Genomic DNA, 21,953 nt, shown 5'->3' on the forward strand with positions numbered 1-21,953 from the left:
TCAGGCATCTTGCCCTCAAAGGGTTGATAATCTAGTAGGTAATTAACACTCAAATATAGATAACTATAATGGTGTCTTTCTTAAGCTACTTAGGCCTACACTGTATATTTGGTACAGACATACACTACATGATTACATACACACATACATATACACACACACACACACTGTTGGAAGGACTATGATCTTCATGGGTGAAGAAGCAAGCATCCACTCCAATGAAACCCTAGAGCTTTCTAAATGTTTTTGTAGAATTATAGGATTCAGCAGTAGAAAAGACCTTTGTTGTTGTTATTGTTGTTCAGTTGTTTCAGTCATGTCTGACTCTTCATGACCCCATTTGGGGTTTTCTTGGCAAAGATATTAGAGTAGTTTGCCATTTCCTTCTCCAGCTCATTTTATAGGTGAGGAAAGTAAGGCAAACAGGGTTAAATGACTTGCCCAGGGTCACACAGCTAGTGTCTGAGGCCAGATTTGAACTCAAGAAGCTGAGTCTTCCTGACTGTAGGACTGTCACTTTATCCACTGTGCCACCTAGCTGCTCATAGAAATAGTGGATAAACAAAGCCGAGATTAAAACACACACACACACACACACACACATATAGAAACAAATATATACATACATATAAGAAAAAGCAAAAATTATCATTGAATCTGGGTTTTAATGTTGGCTTTGCTTATCTACTATTTATATGACTCTAGGAAAATTACTTTTCTCTGAGTTTCAATTTTCTCATCTTTAAAATGAGAGAGCTAGAAAAGTGATCTCTAAGGTCTTTTCTGCTGCTGAATCCTACAATCCTACAAAAATTCAAAAGTTCTAGGGTTTCATTGGAATGGATGCTTGTCCAACCCATGAAAATCACAACCTTTCTATACTTAAGTAAACTTTATTCATGAATTACAGTGGCCCTCAATAAATTTCATTACTTGTCAGCCAAAGGTTGTCAAAGCTCTCTGAACCTGGCTAGGCTGGTACTTGGACATTAGAATCAGAGTCTGTTTTTGGAAATAGCCCAATAACTTCTCCAGTTTGATAGAACCTGCCAGAGCTTGCTTTATGCTGGCATAGCCTACAAGATCTCATATCCATGTCACTGTGAAACATTGGAGGGATATTATAAAATGACTGGAAATAAAAGTTAAGCGACAAAGCCAGCTAATTTTGTTTTCTTGCCATATGTTGGGGAAGCTAACTTTTTCCCCCATTCACAGGCTGCCCAATTGTTCAAATTACTAATTAGAGCAAATGACCATGGAGCACCACCATTGTCATCCACTGCTACTGTTAACATAGCAATTGAAGATGGAAACAACCACATGCCTACATTTACTAAGGGAGATGTAAGTCCAACAGCTAACTTTTGTTTTTTAATCATCATAAAGACCAATGAGATCTGGTCTCCAGTTTGCAGCACCCCAGGGTGTCTCCAGCTGTCTTGATGGGGTGGGAGATGTCACAAAATTTGCAAAATCAGACTGGTTTTAATTTAATATCATAATATTATGGGGAGGGGGTTAGTGAAGAAATGTGATTTAGATGTCAGGAAATAATAGCCAAAATGATAGCATGTCACAAGTGAAAAAAAGATTGGGAACCATTATTCTTGACCAACATGAGTGTATGACTTACTTTTAGATTGAATTAAGAGAATAACAAACATTTAGTCTCTATTTCCAATTTTTTGCACAGGATTAAAAGAAAATATTTCCCAAAATACTTAAGTATTTTAAAAACAATTTTATTTTCCATTTTCTTTTCCAATTCAAAGTGAAATGATTTAAAAAAAAACAAACTTAAAACAAACTTGATTATGATAGGGAAAGGTACTATTTTTGAGCCTGTTTTACTTTTGCCTGACTTTGTAAAGATCTTTGCTTGACAAATAAACCCAGAAAAAGGAGTCTGCTCTTTTGTGGCTTTAGTTTAAAGGCACCAAAATGTTGCTAAGATTATTGAATAACCAGTTATTTCATGGCTTATTTGTAACATAAAATTGTTTTCAGCAAACTGTGGTGCATTATCATTGATATCACCAACTTTGATAGTGTAGTCATTATGACTCGCATTTATATGGTACCAAAAACCCTATAAGGTAGGTAGTACAAGGAAAATTTTCCCAATTTACAGATAAAGAAACTGATACTTAATGAGGCACATGATTTACCCAAAGTCACATGGCATATGTGTTCTGACTCCCTAATATATTTTCCATTATTCTAAGTTCCTCTCCTTTAGTCTTTTAGGAAATTGCCAGTATTTTTATAGAATAGCATAGTCCTTACATTGCAGCACATTAATAAAAAAAAATTTAAAGGGATATTCTGGAATATTGCAAAAATAGTGGGTTGAAGAGAATTTAAAAAAAATATTCTGCTTCTATAGTCCAAGTAGCAGGCAGAGAGCATGTCTTATTATCATTGGTTATTCTTCTATAAAATAATTAGGGTTTCAAATTCTTTAGACAATTCAATAAAGAGATGTGCCCAGGCTTTTGAGTTAGCTAAGCTGGATAAAAAAAAAAAAAAGAAAATGATAGAAGTTTTCTTGGTGTCAATGGCACTGAAGGGATGATTGCTTCTTTCAGTATAAAATACAGATTTCTGAGGGCCAAATACAACAGGATGTGGTAAGGCTCCTAGTGCAAGATCGTGATTCTCTATTCACACCTTCCTGGAGAGTAAAATACAAAATACTTCATGGTAATGAAGAAGAACACTTCAACATTGTAACAGATCCTGGGACCAACGAAGGAATTCTAAATGTCATCAAGGTAAAGTCAGGGCCAAGGTGCTTTATCCAGATAGATTCTAGTACATTCTCTGATCATCTCAAGTTTTCCTGGATTGTGCATAATTGTCATCTGGTATGGTAAAATAAATCTCATTACATTCATATATTAAAATTTGTTTAGCCATGCCCCATTTGTTTCCAGGTCTTTGTTACTAAGAGATGGGTTTGAAAAAATTTTCTATTGACTTTGACCTCCTCAGAGCTATATGCCTAATAATGGTATTATTAAGTCAAAGGGAGTGTACACTCCCTTTATACTTTTCTAGTACAATTCAGAATTTTTTTTCTAGAAGTTCATACCAATTTGCAGCCCCACCAATAGCACATTGCTGTGTTGGTCTTTCCAGATCCTCCTCTGACAATAGCAATTTATATCTTGTGTGTAATTTTAAATAGTTCAGTGGGCATAAAATTATAGTCATAGACCTAAATCTGAAAGGGACCTTTGAAGCCATCTAGTCCAACCCCCTCATTTAATAGACAAAGAAGTTGAGGCCTAAAGAGGTTAAGTGACTTGCCCACAGTCACTTAGGCAGTGACATAGAAAGAATTTGAACCCCCTCCTTTGAAGCCAAATTTAGTACTTTGTACCACAGTGAAAGATCAGTTGGTTTAATTTGTGTCCATTTTATCATTAGTGATTTGGACCTTATCTTGAAAAGGCCAGGGTCTCCTCCTGTATCCAGGGCCATCACCAGGTATCTTGATCTGTGTCGTGCCCCTAGACTCTGATGGCTCTGGAGGAGAGTATGAGACTGATGATTTTGCATAGCCCTGTGAAGGACGAATAACAGACAACAAACAAAGCACTTTGGAGCAACTTTTTATTAGGCTGTTGATAATTTTCACTTATCTAGTTTTTTCCAAAGCCGAATTAGTAAACTCTGTTTTGAAGTGCTCTAAGCCAACATTATCTCTGTCTGGCCAATATCTGTACACAACCAGGATCCCTGTACCTGGCTAGGATAACTTAGAAGATCTGAAATCTTAGAAAGAAAATTCTCAGGCTTGGCATGTACCTCCTGTCTTCATTGCATCATGCATTCTTAGCAGTTAAGATTTTTTTTTTCCTATGTGTCTCTGCCCCCCACCCTCACCACATTAAATCACTTTGTATACTGAGCAACTGTGTTATAAATATACATTTTCTCAAAATTCCCCTAGTTTTGCAGCCTGGCTTTTCACATTGATTTTTCATTCAATTTTGCTTGTGGTTGTATTTTTCTATTTTGATTGGTGGTGATTTTATTTAGCCATGGAAAGACAAAAGTCCATAAATGATTTGAGAATAAGCTGAAAACTTTCTTGCAAAAGACAATGTGAGTGTGCCATATGGGGACTCATTAAAGAAACTGGAGATGTTTAACTTGGAGAAAAATTATGGAGATAGGAGAGAGTATGAAAGTCTTCTTTAAGAAATTGAAGGGCTGACACACAGAAGAGAAGTTAAATTTCTTCTATTTGCCTCCAAAAGGTAGAATTTAAGACCGAGGGAATGAAATGCAGAGAGGCAAATTTATGTTCACTTTGGGGGGAAATTTTTTCTAACAATTAAAGCTGCCTTCAGAACTCAGATCAATGCAAGAACCAACCATGACTCCTAAAGACTGAACATTATCTCTAATATAAGATAACGTGTGCATTACATATTACACAAGATAAAGATGAAAGGGACCTTACAGATAATTGAGTTTAACTGACTCATTTTATAGATGAGCACGCTGGGCCCTAGAGAGTTTGACTTACCCAAGGTCATACTTCTAGTAAGTGCCTGGGGTAGGGATTAAACCTAGGTCTTCCTGTTTCCCAGTCTAGCATGCTATCCACTAGGCTACCCTGCCCCTTAGTGATGACTGATGTCTATTTCCTACCACTTGGCAGAAATGTGATGCACTAGAGGTATAGAATGAAGCATATATTTTTGGACATGTCCAGTATGTGGATTTCTTTTGCTTAACTATGATAACTTACAATAAGGGATGGTTTTTTGTTGCGGGGGAGGGAAGGGGAAGACAGCATGAGAGTAGGTGGAGAGAGTGGTGGTTATTGATACTGAAGCCAAAAAAAAAAAGAGAAATGTGTCCATCAAACATGAAAGGAAAGTGTTCAAAAGATCACAGAAGAAGGTCTAGAAGGCAACAGACAAGTAAGGCAGCTTTGCAACATATTGAATTGTGTATATACTTTTGAAAAAAGCTATGTATGATCAGAGCCATGGTTTCATATGCAACCCTTTTTCCTGTCCTTTTCATATAGAACTAGAGATTCTTGTTTGTTGGTGTCTGTTATATTTTGAATAACACAACTAAATAAATAGATGAATAAATGAATAAGTAAATGAATACATAATTGAATGATTAAATACATAAATAAAAGAGTTCCCTCCTAAGACAGTGAATTTCCCATCACTAGAAGGAGACCTTTAAACCGAGATTAGATAAGTACTTGTTGGAAATATTGTAGAAGGGGATCCTTTTCAAATATGAGTTGGTCTAGTTGATCTCTGAGGGCCTATTAATGCCTGAGATTCTTTGATCCTGTAATATAGAGAGAGCAAAGGTCACAAGGTCCCTGTTTCATGTCAGCAACAAGAAACATTTGCTAATGAAGTCTGCTGTTTGCTGTTGACAGCCTTTGGATTATGAAAACCTGCCCGAGAGAAAACTCATTATTGTAGTTGAAAATGAAGAACCATTTTCTTCATGTGAAAAAGACCCACTTGGTCATGGAACCATGATGGCCAGCACTGCAACTGTGAGTGTGGAAGTTATTGATACCAATGACCCTCCTCAGTTCCATCCTCCTAATTTTATCGTTCAAGAGGTTGATGGTGCCAAACCTGGGGCGCAATTGGGAAGATATAATGCTACGGACCCAGATGGGAACACCAAGAACATAAGGTGAAGAGGGAAATGAGGGTACTTTTCCATTTGGGTTGAAGTATGTACCATCACATGATGCTATTGTTATTGCTTAAAATCTTCCCTTTTTAAATATTGGTATTTCAAATTGCCATGTGTTGCTCTAGTTAACAATGTAATCACCTAGTGGCATCTGTGCTCTGGTGATGAGACTTTCCAAGCTGAACTAGACTGGTCAGATGACAGACGCACAGGGTGTTGCCAGAGCTATACTAGAAGCTTTTCTAACATGATTAGACCTAAGACTAGACTCTATTTGAGAATCTGAGAATCCAGGGTCACTGCCACACTATGATGAGACATTGGAATAGAGTTTAATATTATTAGAGTTTTTACTTGGTCAGCTAATTTCTCCTATGGCTTAATTCTGAATCCATGATATTATGGACTACCCACAATGGAGAAACACTTACAGTTGCAAAAAAAAAAAAAAGGCAAGGACTTTTAAACTTTAGCCTTAAGACTTCATAGTAGCTGACATTCTTGGAGCACTTTAAAGGGATACGAAATACCTTATATATATTATCCCTTTTGATCCTCTCAGCTACCTTGTTACCTTAAAATCATACAGTTAGTGCTGGAGGAGATCTAAAAGGTTCTCTGGCCCAACCTCCCCATTTTGCAGAACAGAGGCATAGAGAGATTAAGCAACTTGCCCATCTAAGGCCAGACAGTGTTAGGGACAGGATTTGAATCTAGTTCCTCTGATTCCAAATCCTGTTCTCTTTCTGCTGCAGCGGACTGTTGAACCACAGTGAAACATGATCTTTCTTCTCCACTCCATTTGCATCTAATTGGAATGAGGTCTTAGATCTAAGGTTACTAAAGAATTGCTTTCTTAATGCTTCAGATACTGCAAGGATGAATGATTTGCCATTTATAGTGCCTCTGCTTTGTAAACACTGATGCCGTTTATGTTTGTAGTGAGTTTTTGTTGCCTGATGATGTGAAACTGTAGATGGGAAAGTGGCAGGTTCTTTAACAATTTTAGCTCATTAAGTTTTAAAATGGAATGATATAAAACCCTGGCTTTTAAAAAGCAGAGAAGGGAGGAAGGGGAAAGAAATGGCACCTTCTCTTATTCTTACCCTCCTAAGGGACTGAAACATTCTGGTTGGTTGTTTGCTTTGGTGGGAGGGGAGAGGGGAAGCTTTATCTATGTCTCTGAATTATCTATTGTTGATAACTTGACCAAGACCTGTTAACTGCAAGTAGTAAGATTAGATAGACTTTGCATACCCTCTTGTATAATAAAGGTACACGTCCTTGTGTCACACACTGGAAGAACTAGAGAAGGCATCTTAGAGATGATCTAGTTTAATGTCCTTGTTTTAAAAATAAGGAAACAAAGATTTGAGGAGAAATTACTTGCCCCAAACTATACACATAGTAACTAACAGAACTGAGATTAGAACCCAACTCTTCTAAATATGCTACAAAAGAAGATAAAGGGCTATTTATACTACTGTAAGTACTTGTCTAGAAGTCCCTCTGTCCAGAATCGTCCTTCACATAATGGAACAAACCAAAGAAGAACATAAAATAAAACCAAAAATACCACAGACAAGAGATTCATAGAATCTTAGAGCTGAGTGAGACTTCAGGAGCATACATTAGAGCTGGAAGGGTCCTCAGAACCTAAAAACCTTCTTTGATTGTTGTTATTTCTAACTCTTCCTGACCCTATTTGGGGTTTTCTTTGGCAAAGATACTAGAGTGGTTTGCCATTCCTTCTCCAGCTCATTTTACAGATGAGGAAACTGAAGCAAACAGGGTTAAGTAACTTTCCCAGGGTCACACAGATAGTAAGTGTCTGAGGCCAGATTTGAACTCAGGAGGAGCAGTCTTCCTGACTTCAGGCCCAACACTCTACCCACTGTGCCAGTACAACTAGCTGCCCAGAACCTTCTATGGTAGAAACTCATACAATACACAACCATAGAATGGTAGGGATGGAAGGAATATAGAATGACAGGGCTAGGAGGGACCTATCCTCTCATTTTACAGCAGACAAAATTGAGATTTCATGTTTCTCTGAATCATTTTGCTAGTATGGAATGTGACCATTAAGTCAAACGAAGAGCTTGATTCTCTCTGTAAACATGATGTTCTCCCCAGATCAGTATAGTTGCTATTAACACAAAAGGGGGAGCAAGGGGAAACAGAGGATGGTGACTTTTCATTGATACTTTTATATCACATATTATTGTACACCTCAGTTTCCAGAGCTGCCAACCCTTGTGTCTTTTACCCCATTTATGAACTGCAGCCTAATTCTAAATTCCTTTTTCATATAAATTGTGATTTCCCTAAAACATTTTAAAAAGTTTATTATTTTTTGTTCTTATATCATATTTATTTCCTAATATAACCCCCCCCCTTCCTGACTCTTTCCCAGAAAGCCTAGGAATTAAAAAGAGAGAAAGAGAGAGCAATAAGTAATTCATCAAAACCAACCAACTCATCAACCAAGGTTGACAGTATATTTGTTACTCCATGCCCAATCTCCCACTACTGCAAAGAAGTATGAGGCAGGTAGGTGGTGCAGTGGATAGAGCATTGGCCCTGAAGTCAGGAGGACTTGAGTTCAAATCTGGCCTCAGACCAAACACTTGATACTTACTAGCTGTGTGACCCTGAGTAGGTCACTTAACCCCAATTGCCTTTAAAAAAAAAAAAAGAAGGTGCTTTTTTCTCTGTATTCTTCCTGGCCAGACTTAATCACTATAACCATGCAGCATTCATTTTCATTTTGTGGTTGTTATCATCCTTTCATTTACATTGATGTAGTCATTGTAAATATTGTTTTCCTGGTTCCCCTCTTGCTGCTATTTTTAAATTAGTTTTTCACCTCCTTCTACAAGGTTTAAGCTGGTTCATGATCCTGCCAATTGGGTCACTGTGGATGAACTCTCTGGGGTGGTTACTACAGTGAAACATGTGGATCGGGAATCCCCTTATGTGAATGACAGCTTTTACACAATTATCGTCAGTGCCATTGATGATGGTAAGTACATAACTCAGACATAGACAACCCAATGTCCCTGCCTGAGAAGAACACTCATGAGAATCATGGATCAGCACAACTCCCTAAGACTAACATATTATTCTTGCTTTTACTGCACTCACAGTGGAACCTGTGGGAGCAGTGGTCTAGGAGGAAGAACTGTAATAGTTCAGAAGGAGGATATTAGTAAGTTATGGAAGTTGTAGTCAAACCTAATTTCCTTTATCATCCTTTTGAAAGTGTGCCCTCAGCTGCCTTTTCCAAGCAAATGACCTCTGGTAAACATTTAGCATAGTTTCGCTTTATTTTGAATCCTAAGGAGGAAAGGGAAGAGAATAAGCATTTATATAGCACCCACTATTTGCCAGACCCATTTGCCAACCATTTTTTATAAAATGTATCTCATTTGATTCTCACAATTACCTTATGAGGTAGATGCTATTATTGTTATCCTCATTTTACCGATGAGGAAAATGAGGCCAACAGAGATTAAGTAACTTGTCCAGAATTAGACACAACTAATTAGACACAACTAATAAGTGTCTAAAGTGAATTTGAACTTAGCTTTTCCTCACTCCAGGCCCAGCTATCTATCCATTGTACCACCAGCTGCCTCTAAGAAGGGAAAAAAATTTTGAAGTAAAATGGTTATATGGCTATATTGCAATACTTCAAATGTGAATTTATAAGCTACTCAAAGTACAAGTGAATCAAGTTTAGTGGGTGAAAGTTAGTTAATATTTAAACTATTTGGATAATTTTAAGTTTTTAAAAGTTTGTGAACCAAAAGCTGGGCTGTCAGTAGAGTCTGTAGCATTACATCGTATGTTGACTTTAATTTCTAGGTTATTAATCCACTTTCTTAATAAGTATTAGCTAAAGAAATTTAGACCTTTGAAATCTGGATTTATGTTTTACATACTTGCCCACTGATTTGATTTTTTTAAATAGTAACAATTTTAATTTCCATAGTACTTTTAAGATTTATGATTTGCTTTCTTCCCAACAACCCTCTGAGGTGGGTAATAAATGCTATCACCCCGCATTTTGTAGAGGAGGAATTTGAATCCCAGAAAGATTGAGACTTGCCCAGAGTCACACAGATAGTAAAGGTTAGAACCAGGATTTGAGCTCAGTTTTTTTAAATGTTAAGTCCACTGCACTTTCCATTATACTAACCTGTCTTCAACCTTAACATATCATTTGTTTGTTTTTAACTGAACCTATGATTTCATTGGTATAGGAAACTATTTGTGAGGAAACTGCTCACAAATGCAGATTAGCATCTGTTCTGCATCCTAGTCCTAGAGAATTGCATTGGACACTAAAATTTTGTGACTTATCCAGGGTAACACTTCTAGTATGTGTTAGAAACAGGATTTAAACCCAACTCTACTTGACTCAGAGATCATCTCTCTCTCCCCCCTACCACACTGCCTCACTAACATGTCATGTCTACCATTTATTAAACCATCATTTTAAAACACACTTATCAGAGACATTTTGAATTTTTCATTACATAGGAAAATAGATTCAAGCTGTTTTTAAAATGATTTATGATTTCATCATGAAATGTGGGCCAGTGGTTCATTTGAAGTCATGTTTTTCCTGAAATGCTTTCATTGTCACTAATTTTATTCCTGTTTATATTCTTTTTGGTGCAGCTGAACAACATACCTTAAATTGAGGAGGGGGGATAAATGTTCATCCTTTTACTGATCTGTTCTCTTTCTATTCTGAGGTGTCCCACCCCAGACAAGTACAGGAACCATGATGCTTTTTCTTTCTGATGTGAATGACAATACACCTACCCTTGTTAATCCTTCCATGGAAGTTTGTAAGACAGAAGAGAAAACACATATTCTTGTGGAAGCTGAGGATAAAGACTTAGATCCATTCTCTGGTCCTTTTACATTTGAGTTAGATGATACCTCTGGAAATATAAAAGATACTTGGAAGCTAGGAAAAAATTTTGGTAAGTTTTCCTTCCTTGTATTTTGCATCAATTGGCTGTATGTCATATGGTGCCTTGCACATAGTAGGCACTTAATAAATGTTTGTTGAAAAATACACATTTGTGCCTTTTACTTGATCTAGTTTTAAATGCTGTTTACTATTTGCATATAATAAGGTTTGTAATTTTCTTATCTACAGCTGGGTCTTTTCTTCCCTGTAGGTTATTCTGTGGAACTTCTAATGGTAAGAAGTCTCCAAAATGGTAATTATTTAGTGCCCTTCATTATCTTAGATAAGCAAGGATTTTTCAAGAAACAGATCCTGTATGTGAGGCTGTGTTCCTGTCTCAACGGAATTACCTGTGTAGGATCTTCAGTGTCCTATTTAGGACTTGGTGGGAGTGCCATTATCCCGATATGTGCAGCTTTCATGTTGTTGGCAGGTCAGTAGTTGGCTTCTAACATTGTCCTGTCTCTCAATACTACCCTGTGACTTGGGGCATTGAATCATAGGACATCAGAGTTACAATCAAAATTAATGATGGGAGGATAGGATGCCACTCTAAGACTTAGCTTGGCTTCAACTATTGCCTAGTTCTTCTGTTTGGCTAACTTAAAGTTATGGGCCAAGAATGGGAAGAAATGGGGCAGGGGGAAGTGTGACCCTTGGATGCTATAAGGATTATTATGAAGCATGATTGAGATGCTTGGACATGAGCTAGATGATATAGGGGGAAATATTCTATCTTGAAATATGGATCAATGGCCCACTTCTTAAAAAAATACATTTTTGTTGATATCTTTTGTTTTTACATCACTAAATTTCCCCTTTTATCCTCCTCCTCCCCCCCCGAAAGCCATCCTATATAAGGCCCCCACTTTTAGAAGCTGATTTTTTAAGGAGGGTAAACAAACTGCTAAGTACTTAATATGTGTTTGCTGAACTGACAAAATAAATTTGAATTTTCTTCCATTGTAGTAGCTCTGCTTTTCCTGCTGTGGTTTTTCTTTTGGATCTGCAAACAAGAGGCAGCCAATGTCCATTTCTTATGAACAGGGCAATCAGATCTTAATCAAGTATAATGAAGAAAGTGAAAACACTTTGATACCGGTAATAAAATGTATCTTTAATGTATTTATTTCAGGCATCAATCATCTTGATGATCCCTGTGGTTATGCCATAGACACATGCTGGGTGACTTACATGTTGTTAACTCTATCTCCCATCATCTATTACCTCTTATCTTCCTTCTTCCACTCAGCTGTTAAATTGAACTTCTTACCATGCAGGCCTGACTATGTCATCCTCCCTGTTCAATAAACTCCACTGGCTCCCTATCACTTCCAGGATTAAATTTAAAATCCTCTGTTTGCTGTTCAAAGCCCTTTGCAATGTGGTCCCCTCCTACTTTTCTAGTCTTCTTACAGCTCACTCTCCTTCACATACTCTGATCCAGTGACATTGGTCTCCTTCCTTTTTCTTGAACAATATATTCCATCTCCTGACTTGGAGAATTTTCACCAGTTGTCCCCTGGGCCTAAAATTCTCTCTCTTTTCATCTCCACTACTAGGCTTCCCTCGTTTCCTTCAAGTCCCAGCTAATACCCCATCTTCTGTAAGAAGCCTTTCCCAATCCGTTTTAATTTTAATGTCTTCTTTCTGTTGGTTTTCTTCAACTTATCTTGTCTATAGTTGTTTGCATGGTGTCCCTTCCACTAGACTGTGAGCTCCTTTAGAGGAGAGACTGTTTTTTGTCTTTCTTCTTATCTCTAAGGCTTAGTACAGTGCCTGACAGGTATGTGCTTGTTGACTAACACACATTTTAAGCAGAAAATCAAGAAAACATTTTTCCTGGTAGATTCCTTAAGAGCAGGAACTTTTTTTGTCTTTATAGCCCCAGAACTTGTTATTGTACTTTAAATATAGTAACTCCTTAAAAAGTGTTTGTTGGATTAAATTTCTTGCATTATTCTATCCCCGACTATTTTTATTTTACGTGTTTTGAAAAAACAGAAAGAAAACACTCAGTTCCCCAAAGAAACTTTTCAACGTGAAAAGCCTGAGTACCAGCCCCCTCCAGGAAATATCACAGTAAAGGAGAAATCTAGTCCAGACTATAATCCAAGCAGGAAGTCAGGACTAGGGAGCCCAGCCAAAGACATGTAATACTTGTGTGCCATAATCCCACCTGCTTGGAACCCACTACTACCATGACTCGCATGCTCTCCCTAACTCTGGCAACAACATCTAGTCAACTCTACCCTAGGAATGTACTCTCTACATTAACAGGACCTATCTATGAATAAAAGGGCAGTTAGGTGGTCCAGTGGATAGAGCTCTGGGCTTGGAATCAGGAAGACATCTTCCTGAAGTAAAAACCGGTCTCAGACACTTATTAACTATGTGACCCTGGTCAAGTCATTTAACCCTGTTTGCCTCAGTTCCTCACCTATAAAATGAGTTACAGAAGGAATGGCAAACCATTAGTATCTTTGCCAAGAAAACCCCAAGTGGAATCACGAAGAGTCAGACACAATTGAAACAACTTAACAACAGTAGCATCTATAAATAAAACCATATTTATCTGTATTTCTCATGTGATAACACCGTTATTGGCATTCCTTCTATTGTTGCAGGTACCAACTCCTACATACCTTAGTAGGATAATTTTATGAATGGTTGTAGCCAAAATTATTTTTACCTGGTGTCCAGTTATCAGGCATTGAACCACTTTGAACTTAGCAAGGCTGTTTCTCAATTGAGAGTCATGTAGTCTATCACTTGGCATGCACTTAGAGCTGTCCCTTCCTACATAATAGGACCTACTGGAATAACCTTTGAAAACCAGGTGTTTTCATGATGATCAGTTAGTTAGTAAGCATCAGGGTAAGACATCTGTGGTGAAAAGTAAATTATATATAAGAGCAAAATAATAAAATAACTATGAAGGTGTTTTTTTTAAATAAAGCCAAATACTTGATCCAAAATAATGTTGTTACTTGATTCTCCCATATCTTTTTTTGCAAGAAATAGAAACTTTTATTATGAAAAAACTATGAAAAGGTGGCCAAATATTTTCAGAAAAATTGTGAAAATTATCGTTTCTCCAAGGAAGTATGACTTCCAACATTAGTCACCTTAAGGTTACAAAATAGGGACACAGATGCTGGTTACAGATGAAATGAGGGGATTATACTAAAATTTTGTGTACTTTTAAATAGTTTTTATTATTCACAAAAATTGAAGGCTACAGGCTGCATAGTCTGTCATTGCCTAATTATAGATCCATAATTCCTAATTATCTCCTACATATTTCAGTTTCACCATGACTCCTCCCCTAATTCCTTGATCCTCAGCTTGTGTATGGGTTTTTGCTTAACCAGTTCCCTGTCTCCATCTCAGACTTGCTTCGGTCCTACTTAGAAGCCCATGTTTAGTACCATCTGCTTAGCTCTCTGATACCTACTAACATCATTCTTCTATCCTATTCTTCCTTACCATTCACACCTGACCTCTGCTCTGATTGAGAAATTCAACTCACCCTCATTCACCTATTTCTGTTCCATCTTTACTAGGTCCTTGGTGTCATATATTCATGAAGCAATTAATTTTATAACACCCTTTGCGCACAAAAACATAGCACACTACCTTGTACTTTAGAATGAATCATGGATTCTCCCATATCTTAATAAAATATTTATGAAGCATATCTATAATCCCCTTAGCCAACTTCCATGAGATAATCCATGATGGGGCACCTAAAAAATTAAACATAAATAGATGTTGTCCTCAACCTTGATAAGAAGCTAATATCCTGTCAAAGGTTTGGTAAGCTCCTCCTTATTTAGAATCACTCCATGGTTGCCATCATCACTAGCATAAAAATGTTAACTAGCTTCCTTTCTAAAATCACTCAAGATACATTTATTACGCAGCTACTATATGCAAGATATTACACTAGGTATGCAAGGTACTATACTAGGTACTCAAGATACAAAGAGAAAAAGGAAACAATACCTGCCCTCAAGGAAATGGAGGAAAACCTGGCATGTTTGTAGGCAGTGGGAAAGAAGTCTGAAGGTGAGAAGATTTAAGATGAGAAAGAGAGAAGGATGAAAAGGACAAATTTATAGAAAGATTATCCTCAGCAAAGAGAGGGACACTCCCTTTTTAGAGATTGGAGCAAAAATAGGAGTCAGTGGAGAATAAGACAGAGATTTCAGTTGCAGTGTAAGGGGAGAGGAAATTTAGTGTAGATGGACTCAATTTCTCAATAAAGTATGAAGAGTGAGCCTTGCTAAGAGTACAGTAGGGGGGATGAGGGGTTGGTGGCAAGAAGAAAAATTGTAGAGTAGCCTCTGAAAAAGAATGTGATAAAGAGTTTAGGGTAGAGAAAGACATAATAGAAGTGGTCTGATGTCATAAGATTGTAAAAGAAGCAAAGTCAGGTGAGAGCAGGGATGATGAGCTAGGTGAAATGGAAGATTAGAAGGATGGAGAGACTGAAAGTTGCAGTAATAAGGAATGGGGTTAGGAAAAGTGAGTCAGAGAGAAAGATGGAAGGTCTAGGAAATTATCATCAGAAAGGACAATTTCAATGTTCCTGGTCATAGACACAGCTTATTGACATAGACCTGGTCCTCAACTAGTAGAGCCCCTATGGCCATACTGATGTAGTATTTTCTCAAATAATTTGGTGATACAAGGTAGTGGGGATGATTCCTTATGTGAGACTGTTGATATCAGATGGAGGAAGCCTTGAAATTCATTCCCTAGAGGGGCTGGATATGGAGCCCCATCATTCTGGGTCCAGTGATGGGGAAGGGAGGAGCAAGTTCTGGGGCAAGAATCTTAATGTCAGCCACTTTCCCTCCCTCTTTGCAACATGAATCTTTAGTGATAATGGAAGACCAAGACATTGTTTATTCACATAGATCTAATGAAAGGAAGGAAGGAAAGAAGGAAGGGATTTATGAAGTACCAATATGTTCCAGGCATTGTGCTATGCTTTTTAGAAAAGTTATCTCATTTGGTCCTCAAAACAGCCCTGGGAAGTAGGTGCTATTATTATCTCCATTTTACAGCTGAAGAAATTGAGGCAGAGAAGAATTGAGTGACTTTCCCAGAGTCACACAACTAGTAAGTGTCTGAGGCTGGATTTGAACTTAGGTCTTCCTGACTTCAAGCTCAGTGTTCTATCCATTGTACTACCTAGCTGTGATATAAGAAAATAGGCAGTTTCTCTATACCACTTGAAATGTTCAAGGCCTTTTTTGAACATTTGGAATGAAAAGTATACCAGTAATTAAAAAAAAAATCCAAATCTGCTCATAAAACATTTCTTTGCAGTAAAACTGGGTTTCAAGGAGTTAGATTTTTCTGTGACATATAGATAGTAGTTGTTGAGGACAGGACACAGAAAAGGGGATATTCATATTCTAGGCATTTTCCTTTAATTTTTCCATCATTAATTTCATCAAATTGGTTCATGTTTCCTCCCAACCCCATCTCATTTATAGGTGAAGTCAAACACCATGGATCAAATTTCACAACTCCTTGTAAACAAAGGGAAAGAAATGGTAAGTAATAAAGTAGTATTGATTGGTTTTCTTGAGAAGTGAATAATTCTTAATTTAAACAGAGTGCAAGAAGAAATTAAATATTGACTTCTAGGCCTTTGACAATTTTGTTACCTAGAAAACTCTCCCCTTCCCTGTCTCTCAAAATCCTACCTATCCTTTAAGGCCTAGCTCAAGCTCTCAAAAGAACTCTATAGCCCATTAGGATGTCAGATTTACAGCTGAAAAGGACCTTATAAACCATTTCATCTAACTTCCTTAATTTTCATTTGAAGAAACCAAGGCCCAGAGACAGGAAATGATTTGCCAGAGGTCATATAGGTAGGAAGTAGCAGTGCCAAGACTTGAAACCAGGTCCTCTGACTCAATATTGGTTCTATGATTGCCACCTCAGCCTACAGCAAGCCCTCCCTTATCCTTTTTCAGCTTGGCATCAGAGGATAGAGATAGGAACAACAGAAATTGCAGATAGGCAGACTTCAGGTCAACTTGAAGAAAATTTTTGTAACAACTATGTATGTCCCAGAGAGGAATGGACTTCTCAGAAGGTTGGAGCTTTTCAAGCTGAGGGCTGGGTGGCCACTGGTGGAGATGTGGTAGAAAAGATTATTGTTCAGGTATGAGGTGGACCACACACCCTCTGAGCTTCCTTCCAATGCTAAGATTCTATGATTGGTTGAAGTCTTACAGATATTTATCTCTACACTATTCATTTAACACTTTGCATAAAGTATTTGTTAGTTGACTTTTTGTGTGTATATGTGTCTTTTTTTCACTAGCTAAGTAACAGATTCTTCGAAGGTAAAAACTACCTGCTTTGTACACCGTTACAATGACAAGCATCATAGCCTACACATAGGGGGTCAACAAATACCTGTTGGATGGATTAAAATTGTTACAGTGAGATCTCAGTGATAAAAGCAATACTAACTCTGTACCCAAGACAACTATGAGTTATCTGTTGCTTTTGCCAACAGTCCCTGGGTAGTCTACTATTTCTGTTTCTCCTAGGCCAGAAAATACCATATAGAATATCCAATTTGAGATTCATTGAGTTTTTTTTATCTACATCAGCATCTTTATCACCATTTCTGTATCAAGTCAAGAACACTTTGAATTTAGTATTTAGGTAAGAGAAATATATATCCATCTCAACCCTTAAACACAGCAGTGATTTGGTAGTTGGTGCTTAAATTAGTATTTACCATAAAACTAACTACTGCATTTGTCATGATTCTTTTATGCATTGGTAAAGTAAAGCACATTTTGGACCAAATTCTAGAAAATTTGGTGTTTCCTGCTTAAGCATGCTATATCTGTCCTAGAGTAGCTAAGTGGCATAGTGAATAGCATGCTGGAACTGGAGTCAGATGGGTCTGAGTTCAAATATGGCCTCAGACTCCTACTAGCTGTGTGACCTCGGGCAAGTGATTTAACCCTGTTTGCCTCAGTTTCCTTATCTGTAAAATGAACCTGAGAAGGAAATGGCAAGCTACTGCAGTGTCTCTGCCAAGAAAATCCCAAATGGATTTATGAAGAGTTAGACACATCTAAAATGACTGAATAACAACATTACTTGTCTATTTGTTATTGCTATTTTTACATAGTTTGAAAATGAAAAAAATTGCTTTGCTATTATAGAAAGAGTGTAATTGTAGAATTCATGACAGTAGTATTCTGTAATTTCTAATATTTCAGACAGAATATGAAGAATTCAGAATATAAGTATTTATGTAGTTTTATGTTATTCTTATTGAGATGTTGTTTATCCACCATCAATAGGACATGTGTTTCAAGATTTCTTCTTCTACCTGTGATAATAGATTGTATTATATAATGATGATAGCTCATTCATATGGAACTTGAAGTATTTATTTTATAAATAAAGAAAATGAGACTTACAAAGCGAAAAATAATTTGCCCATAGTACACAGCTAGTATCTGAATCGGTATTTGAACAAGGTCTCTTGATTCCATGTCTGTCAACTAGTTATGGATCAAAATCTATAATCTTTTGCTAGATTCACCATTCTCTCCTCCTCCCCCACATCTGAGTTAGAAAAATAATTTGTGTTTGATTTAGGAATTAAACCTGCAGCCCTGTCTTTATGAGCAGTGTGCTCCACTCAACTGAGCTAATTGGCCACAGGCTTGAAATAAACATAGGGGAAAAAAAACAAGAAATAAGCAATTCTAAAAGATGTCTGTGGGTTTTTGTAATGTGACCATGCATTAGCATGTAGACCTCTTACTGCTTTCTCAAGATCATTGGAGCTATTGAATCTTTAGTATAAAAATAAAAGGCAAAGCTTTTTTAAAATTATTTTTTTTATTTTTTAAGGCCAAGCTTTTGAAAGAATTTCTGTACTCATTCCATGTGTATGTGATTATATCCAGTGATAATGTACATGAGACCAAAGAACTTTTTAGTTTACTTAAATGTAAGAGTTGTGAAACATTCTTCAAATCATGATTTGTGAGGACCAGTCACTTTACTGATGCAATACTGTGGTTAGAAAAAATTACCACTAAATGGCTATGGAACGACTTTAACTTTGGGATTGTCTTAGACTAAAAACAGCCAACTCTTAAATGTTCTTGGGGTTAATAGATATAGATTGTTAACAAGAAGATGTTCTAATAAACGTTCTTCTAATAGCAAGACATAAGCATAAGGCTTCCATGTTCTCAAATATATTCTTATTTTTATAGCTGAGTTCCTAAGGACTTAGTCCCTGACTGTGTTTGCTGTGGTCTGATCCCTCCCATGTAAAGATGGTATAAGGATAGCTCTAATTCAAAGTCTCAGAGTAGTTATTTGTAACTATTTGAGGTGCAGCAAGTTTACACCAGATTCAGTGATCAGTATTATCTTTAAGATTTTAGTGCCTGCACTGAGGCTGAGCAGTGCTTGTAGGAATCTGATAGGCTTAGGGCATAGGCTATGGAAAAAGGAAATAGGACAAAGGAAAAAGAAAGAACTTGAAAGAGAATTAAAAGTAAAGAGAATGAAGTTGTGAAAGGGAAAAGATAATTACGATGGGGAACGGTAAAGAGAGGGATACCAGCAGTAGTCAAGGCTTTCAGATACTCAGAATGTGAGTTATAGTAAATATAGGTAGAAATGAAGAGCCAAAAGATTAGGGCTTTCATCTGGAATTCTAGCACCCAGAACAAAATTAGGGGTGAGATGTCAGGAAGGGATACAGTGACCTTATGATACCCTGACTCCAGAACATGCAGCCATCATCCTGATTTTGATTTTTGTCTCTGATGTAGGTGGTTCATGAGTAGTCTTGGTTTGATACTAGTGTATTGGTGATGGTGGAGGTGGGACTATGCAAGAAGGGCATAGCAATAGAAGATCCTTCAGTAAATAGTGGCCCAGCAAAGAGAAAGTAAGTGCCCCATGATCTTATGCTGGCCCCTCAATCCCTGCCACAAATGCCATTGGCAATTCAGTCCCCACCTTTTTTTTTTTTTTTTTTACTGATGAACAAACAAAGCTTCAGAGAGAAGTGACTTGCCCCAAGTCATATAGAAATTTAGCAGCAGAACAGAGACTGGAACCTAAGTCTCAATACCTGGTCCATTGTTCTTTCATATATATCACACTTTGCATTATGGTAGGCTATTCACTTCTGCTCTTAATTATTTCTAAATCTCTGGTAGGCCAGCAAGTTTTCTTCATTACACATACATTAAAGGATGTGGCAGTTAGAGATTATGAGTGGTCCCCCCTTCTAACCTGTCCTCTCCACAATTTATTTCTTATTCATTTGGTTATTTATTAAAGGTCTTCTGTGTTCGGAGTGGTTTACTTGGCTCTGAGAGAAATACAAAATTTAGACAAGGCTTAGCTTCTGACCAAATGAAACTGAAAGTCTTGGAGGATGATACCTCTAATAATAATAAACAATATTAATAATAAATAAGTGATAAATAAATAATATTGAATGATAAATTCTTTAGGAAAATATGAAGTAAAGTCTCATATGAACTCCTAAGGAGGAAGTTGCTATGAGTTAGGATTCAGAGAAGACTAGATAGAGTAGAACTTTTATGGGTATTTTGGGTTAGACTTTAAAAATTGGAGGAAAGAGGGAAGAAAGTCATTCCAGGTAAAGGAAACATTGTAAGCAAAGGCACTGCTAAGAGCACAACAAATGTCCAGTCTGTCTAGATCATATGATGCATGGTAGGAGACACTACAAATCAGAGTCAGAGTAACATCTATAACTTCGAAGAATATTTCAGCTCCGTGGGGAATGATGACAAACACATGAGATTCAGAGCTGGTGTGATTTCTGTCTGGGTTGTTTGTATGGTAGCTCTAGGGCAGAAATGGTAGGCATAAATATAGGTTATGCTAATCTAGTAATACCCATCAGTGTTTCTACAACTTGGACTTGTTTATGTTACAGTACTATCCAAATGCTATAAGCAGCCTGTATACTAAAAGCCAACTGGAAAGGATGGAAGAAAAAATGGCAGAGATACTAACTCAAGTAAGAAGGTTTTTTTTGGTTTTTAGTTTCTTTTTATACTGCAATCATTTCCCAGCATGCTTCTTCCCATTTGAATTCTTCTTTATAACAGTTAAGTAAGACAAACTGACCTAACAGTGCATACAACATTCCACACCATCTCACCCCTCTAGCTCTCTCTAAAAAAGAGTAGACTATTGTTTCATCATCTGTTCTTTGGACCCAAGACTGGTTATTGCACTCAACCTAAATTTTTATGAAGTTTTAAAGAATTTTTAAAAATTTCTGTTTGTTATTATTTTTTAAACATTCATTTATAAATTTTGAGCTCCAAATCCCCTCTCTGTAGCCCCTCCTCCACTGTCCTTGAGAAGGTGAGCAATGTCATGCAAAACATTTCCATATTAGCTATGTTGCAAAAAAGGAAAGCAAGAAAAAAAAAGTGAAAAAAACCCTTAAGTCTTCACTCAGAGTTCATCAGTTCTTTTTATGGATGTGGATAACACATTTTATCATGAATCCTTTGGCATTGTTGTGGAACACTGTATTAATCAAAGTAGCCAAGTCTTTCAATGGTAATTGTCCTTATGATGTTGCTTGTGTGTACAATGTTCTTCTTGTTCCGCTCATGTCACTTTGCATAAGTTCATATAAGTTCTTCCCAGGTTTCTCTGAAACCACTCTGCTAATCATTTCTTATAGCACAATAGTACTCCATCATGATTATATACCACAAATTATTCAGCCATTCCACAACTGATGGGTATCTCCTCAATTTGTTGGCCACAAATAGAAATTCCAATGATCTATGTGGGCTTATCTTACATCCTGAAACTTTGCTAAAGTTGTTAATTGTTTTAGTTAGTTTTCTAGTTGATTGCTTAAGGTTCTTTAAGTGTACCATCATATTATCTACAAAGAGTGATAGTTTCCTCATTGCCTATTATTCCTTCAGTTTCTCTTTCATGTCTTATTGCTATAGCAATCACTTCTGCTATAGCAATATCATATAATAACAGTGATAGTGAACATCCTTTATTCACCCCTATTCTTATTGGGAAGGTTTCTGATTTAACCCTATTACAGATAATACTTGCTCTTGGTTTTAAATACTACTTTCCATTTTAAGAAAGGTCCATTAATTCCTATGCTTTCTACTGTTTTTAACAGGAATAGGTATTATATTTTGTCAAAAGCCTTTTCAGC

The 21,953-nt window shown here is 36.9% G+C and overlaps 1 protein-coding gene across 1 annotated transcript in view; it reads left to right on the forward strand.

Annotated features, from left to right (window-relative positions):
- CDH26 (cadherin 26) overlaps nt 1-21,953 on the forward strand; it is a 58,964-nt gene that overhangs the window by 24,534 nt on the left and 12,477 nt on the right. Inside the window, 10 exon segments of the mRNA XM_020981498.2 lie at nt 1,219-1,347; nt 2,592-2,777; nt 5,429-5,697; nt 8,583-8,725; nt 10,467-10,700; nt 10,902-11,123; nt 11,660-11,682; nt 11,684-11,791; nt 16,201-16,260; nt 20,685-20,768. Coding sequence (XP_020837157.2) covers nt 1,219-1,347; nt 2,592-2,777; nt 5,429-5,697; nt 8,583-8,725; nt 10,467-10,700; nt 10,902-11,123; nt 11,660-11,682; nt 11,684-11,791; nt 16,201-16,260; nt 20,685-20,768 — 1,458 coding nt within the window.

This window comes from Phascolarctos cinereus, unplaced genomic scaffold (genome assembly GCF_003287225.1).
Source record: "Phascolarctos cinereus isolate Bilbo 61053 unplaced genomic scaffold, phaCin_HiC Scaffold_2;HRSCAF=192, whole genome shotgun sequence".
NCBI lineage: Eukaryota > Metazoa > Chordata > Mammalia > Diprotodontia > Phascolarctidae > Phascolarctos > Phascolarctos cinereus.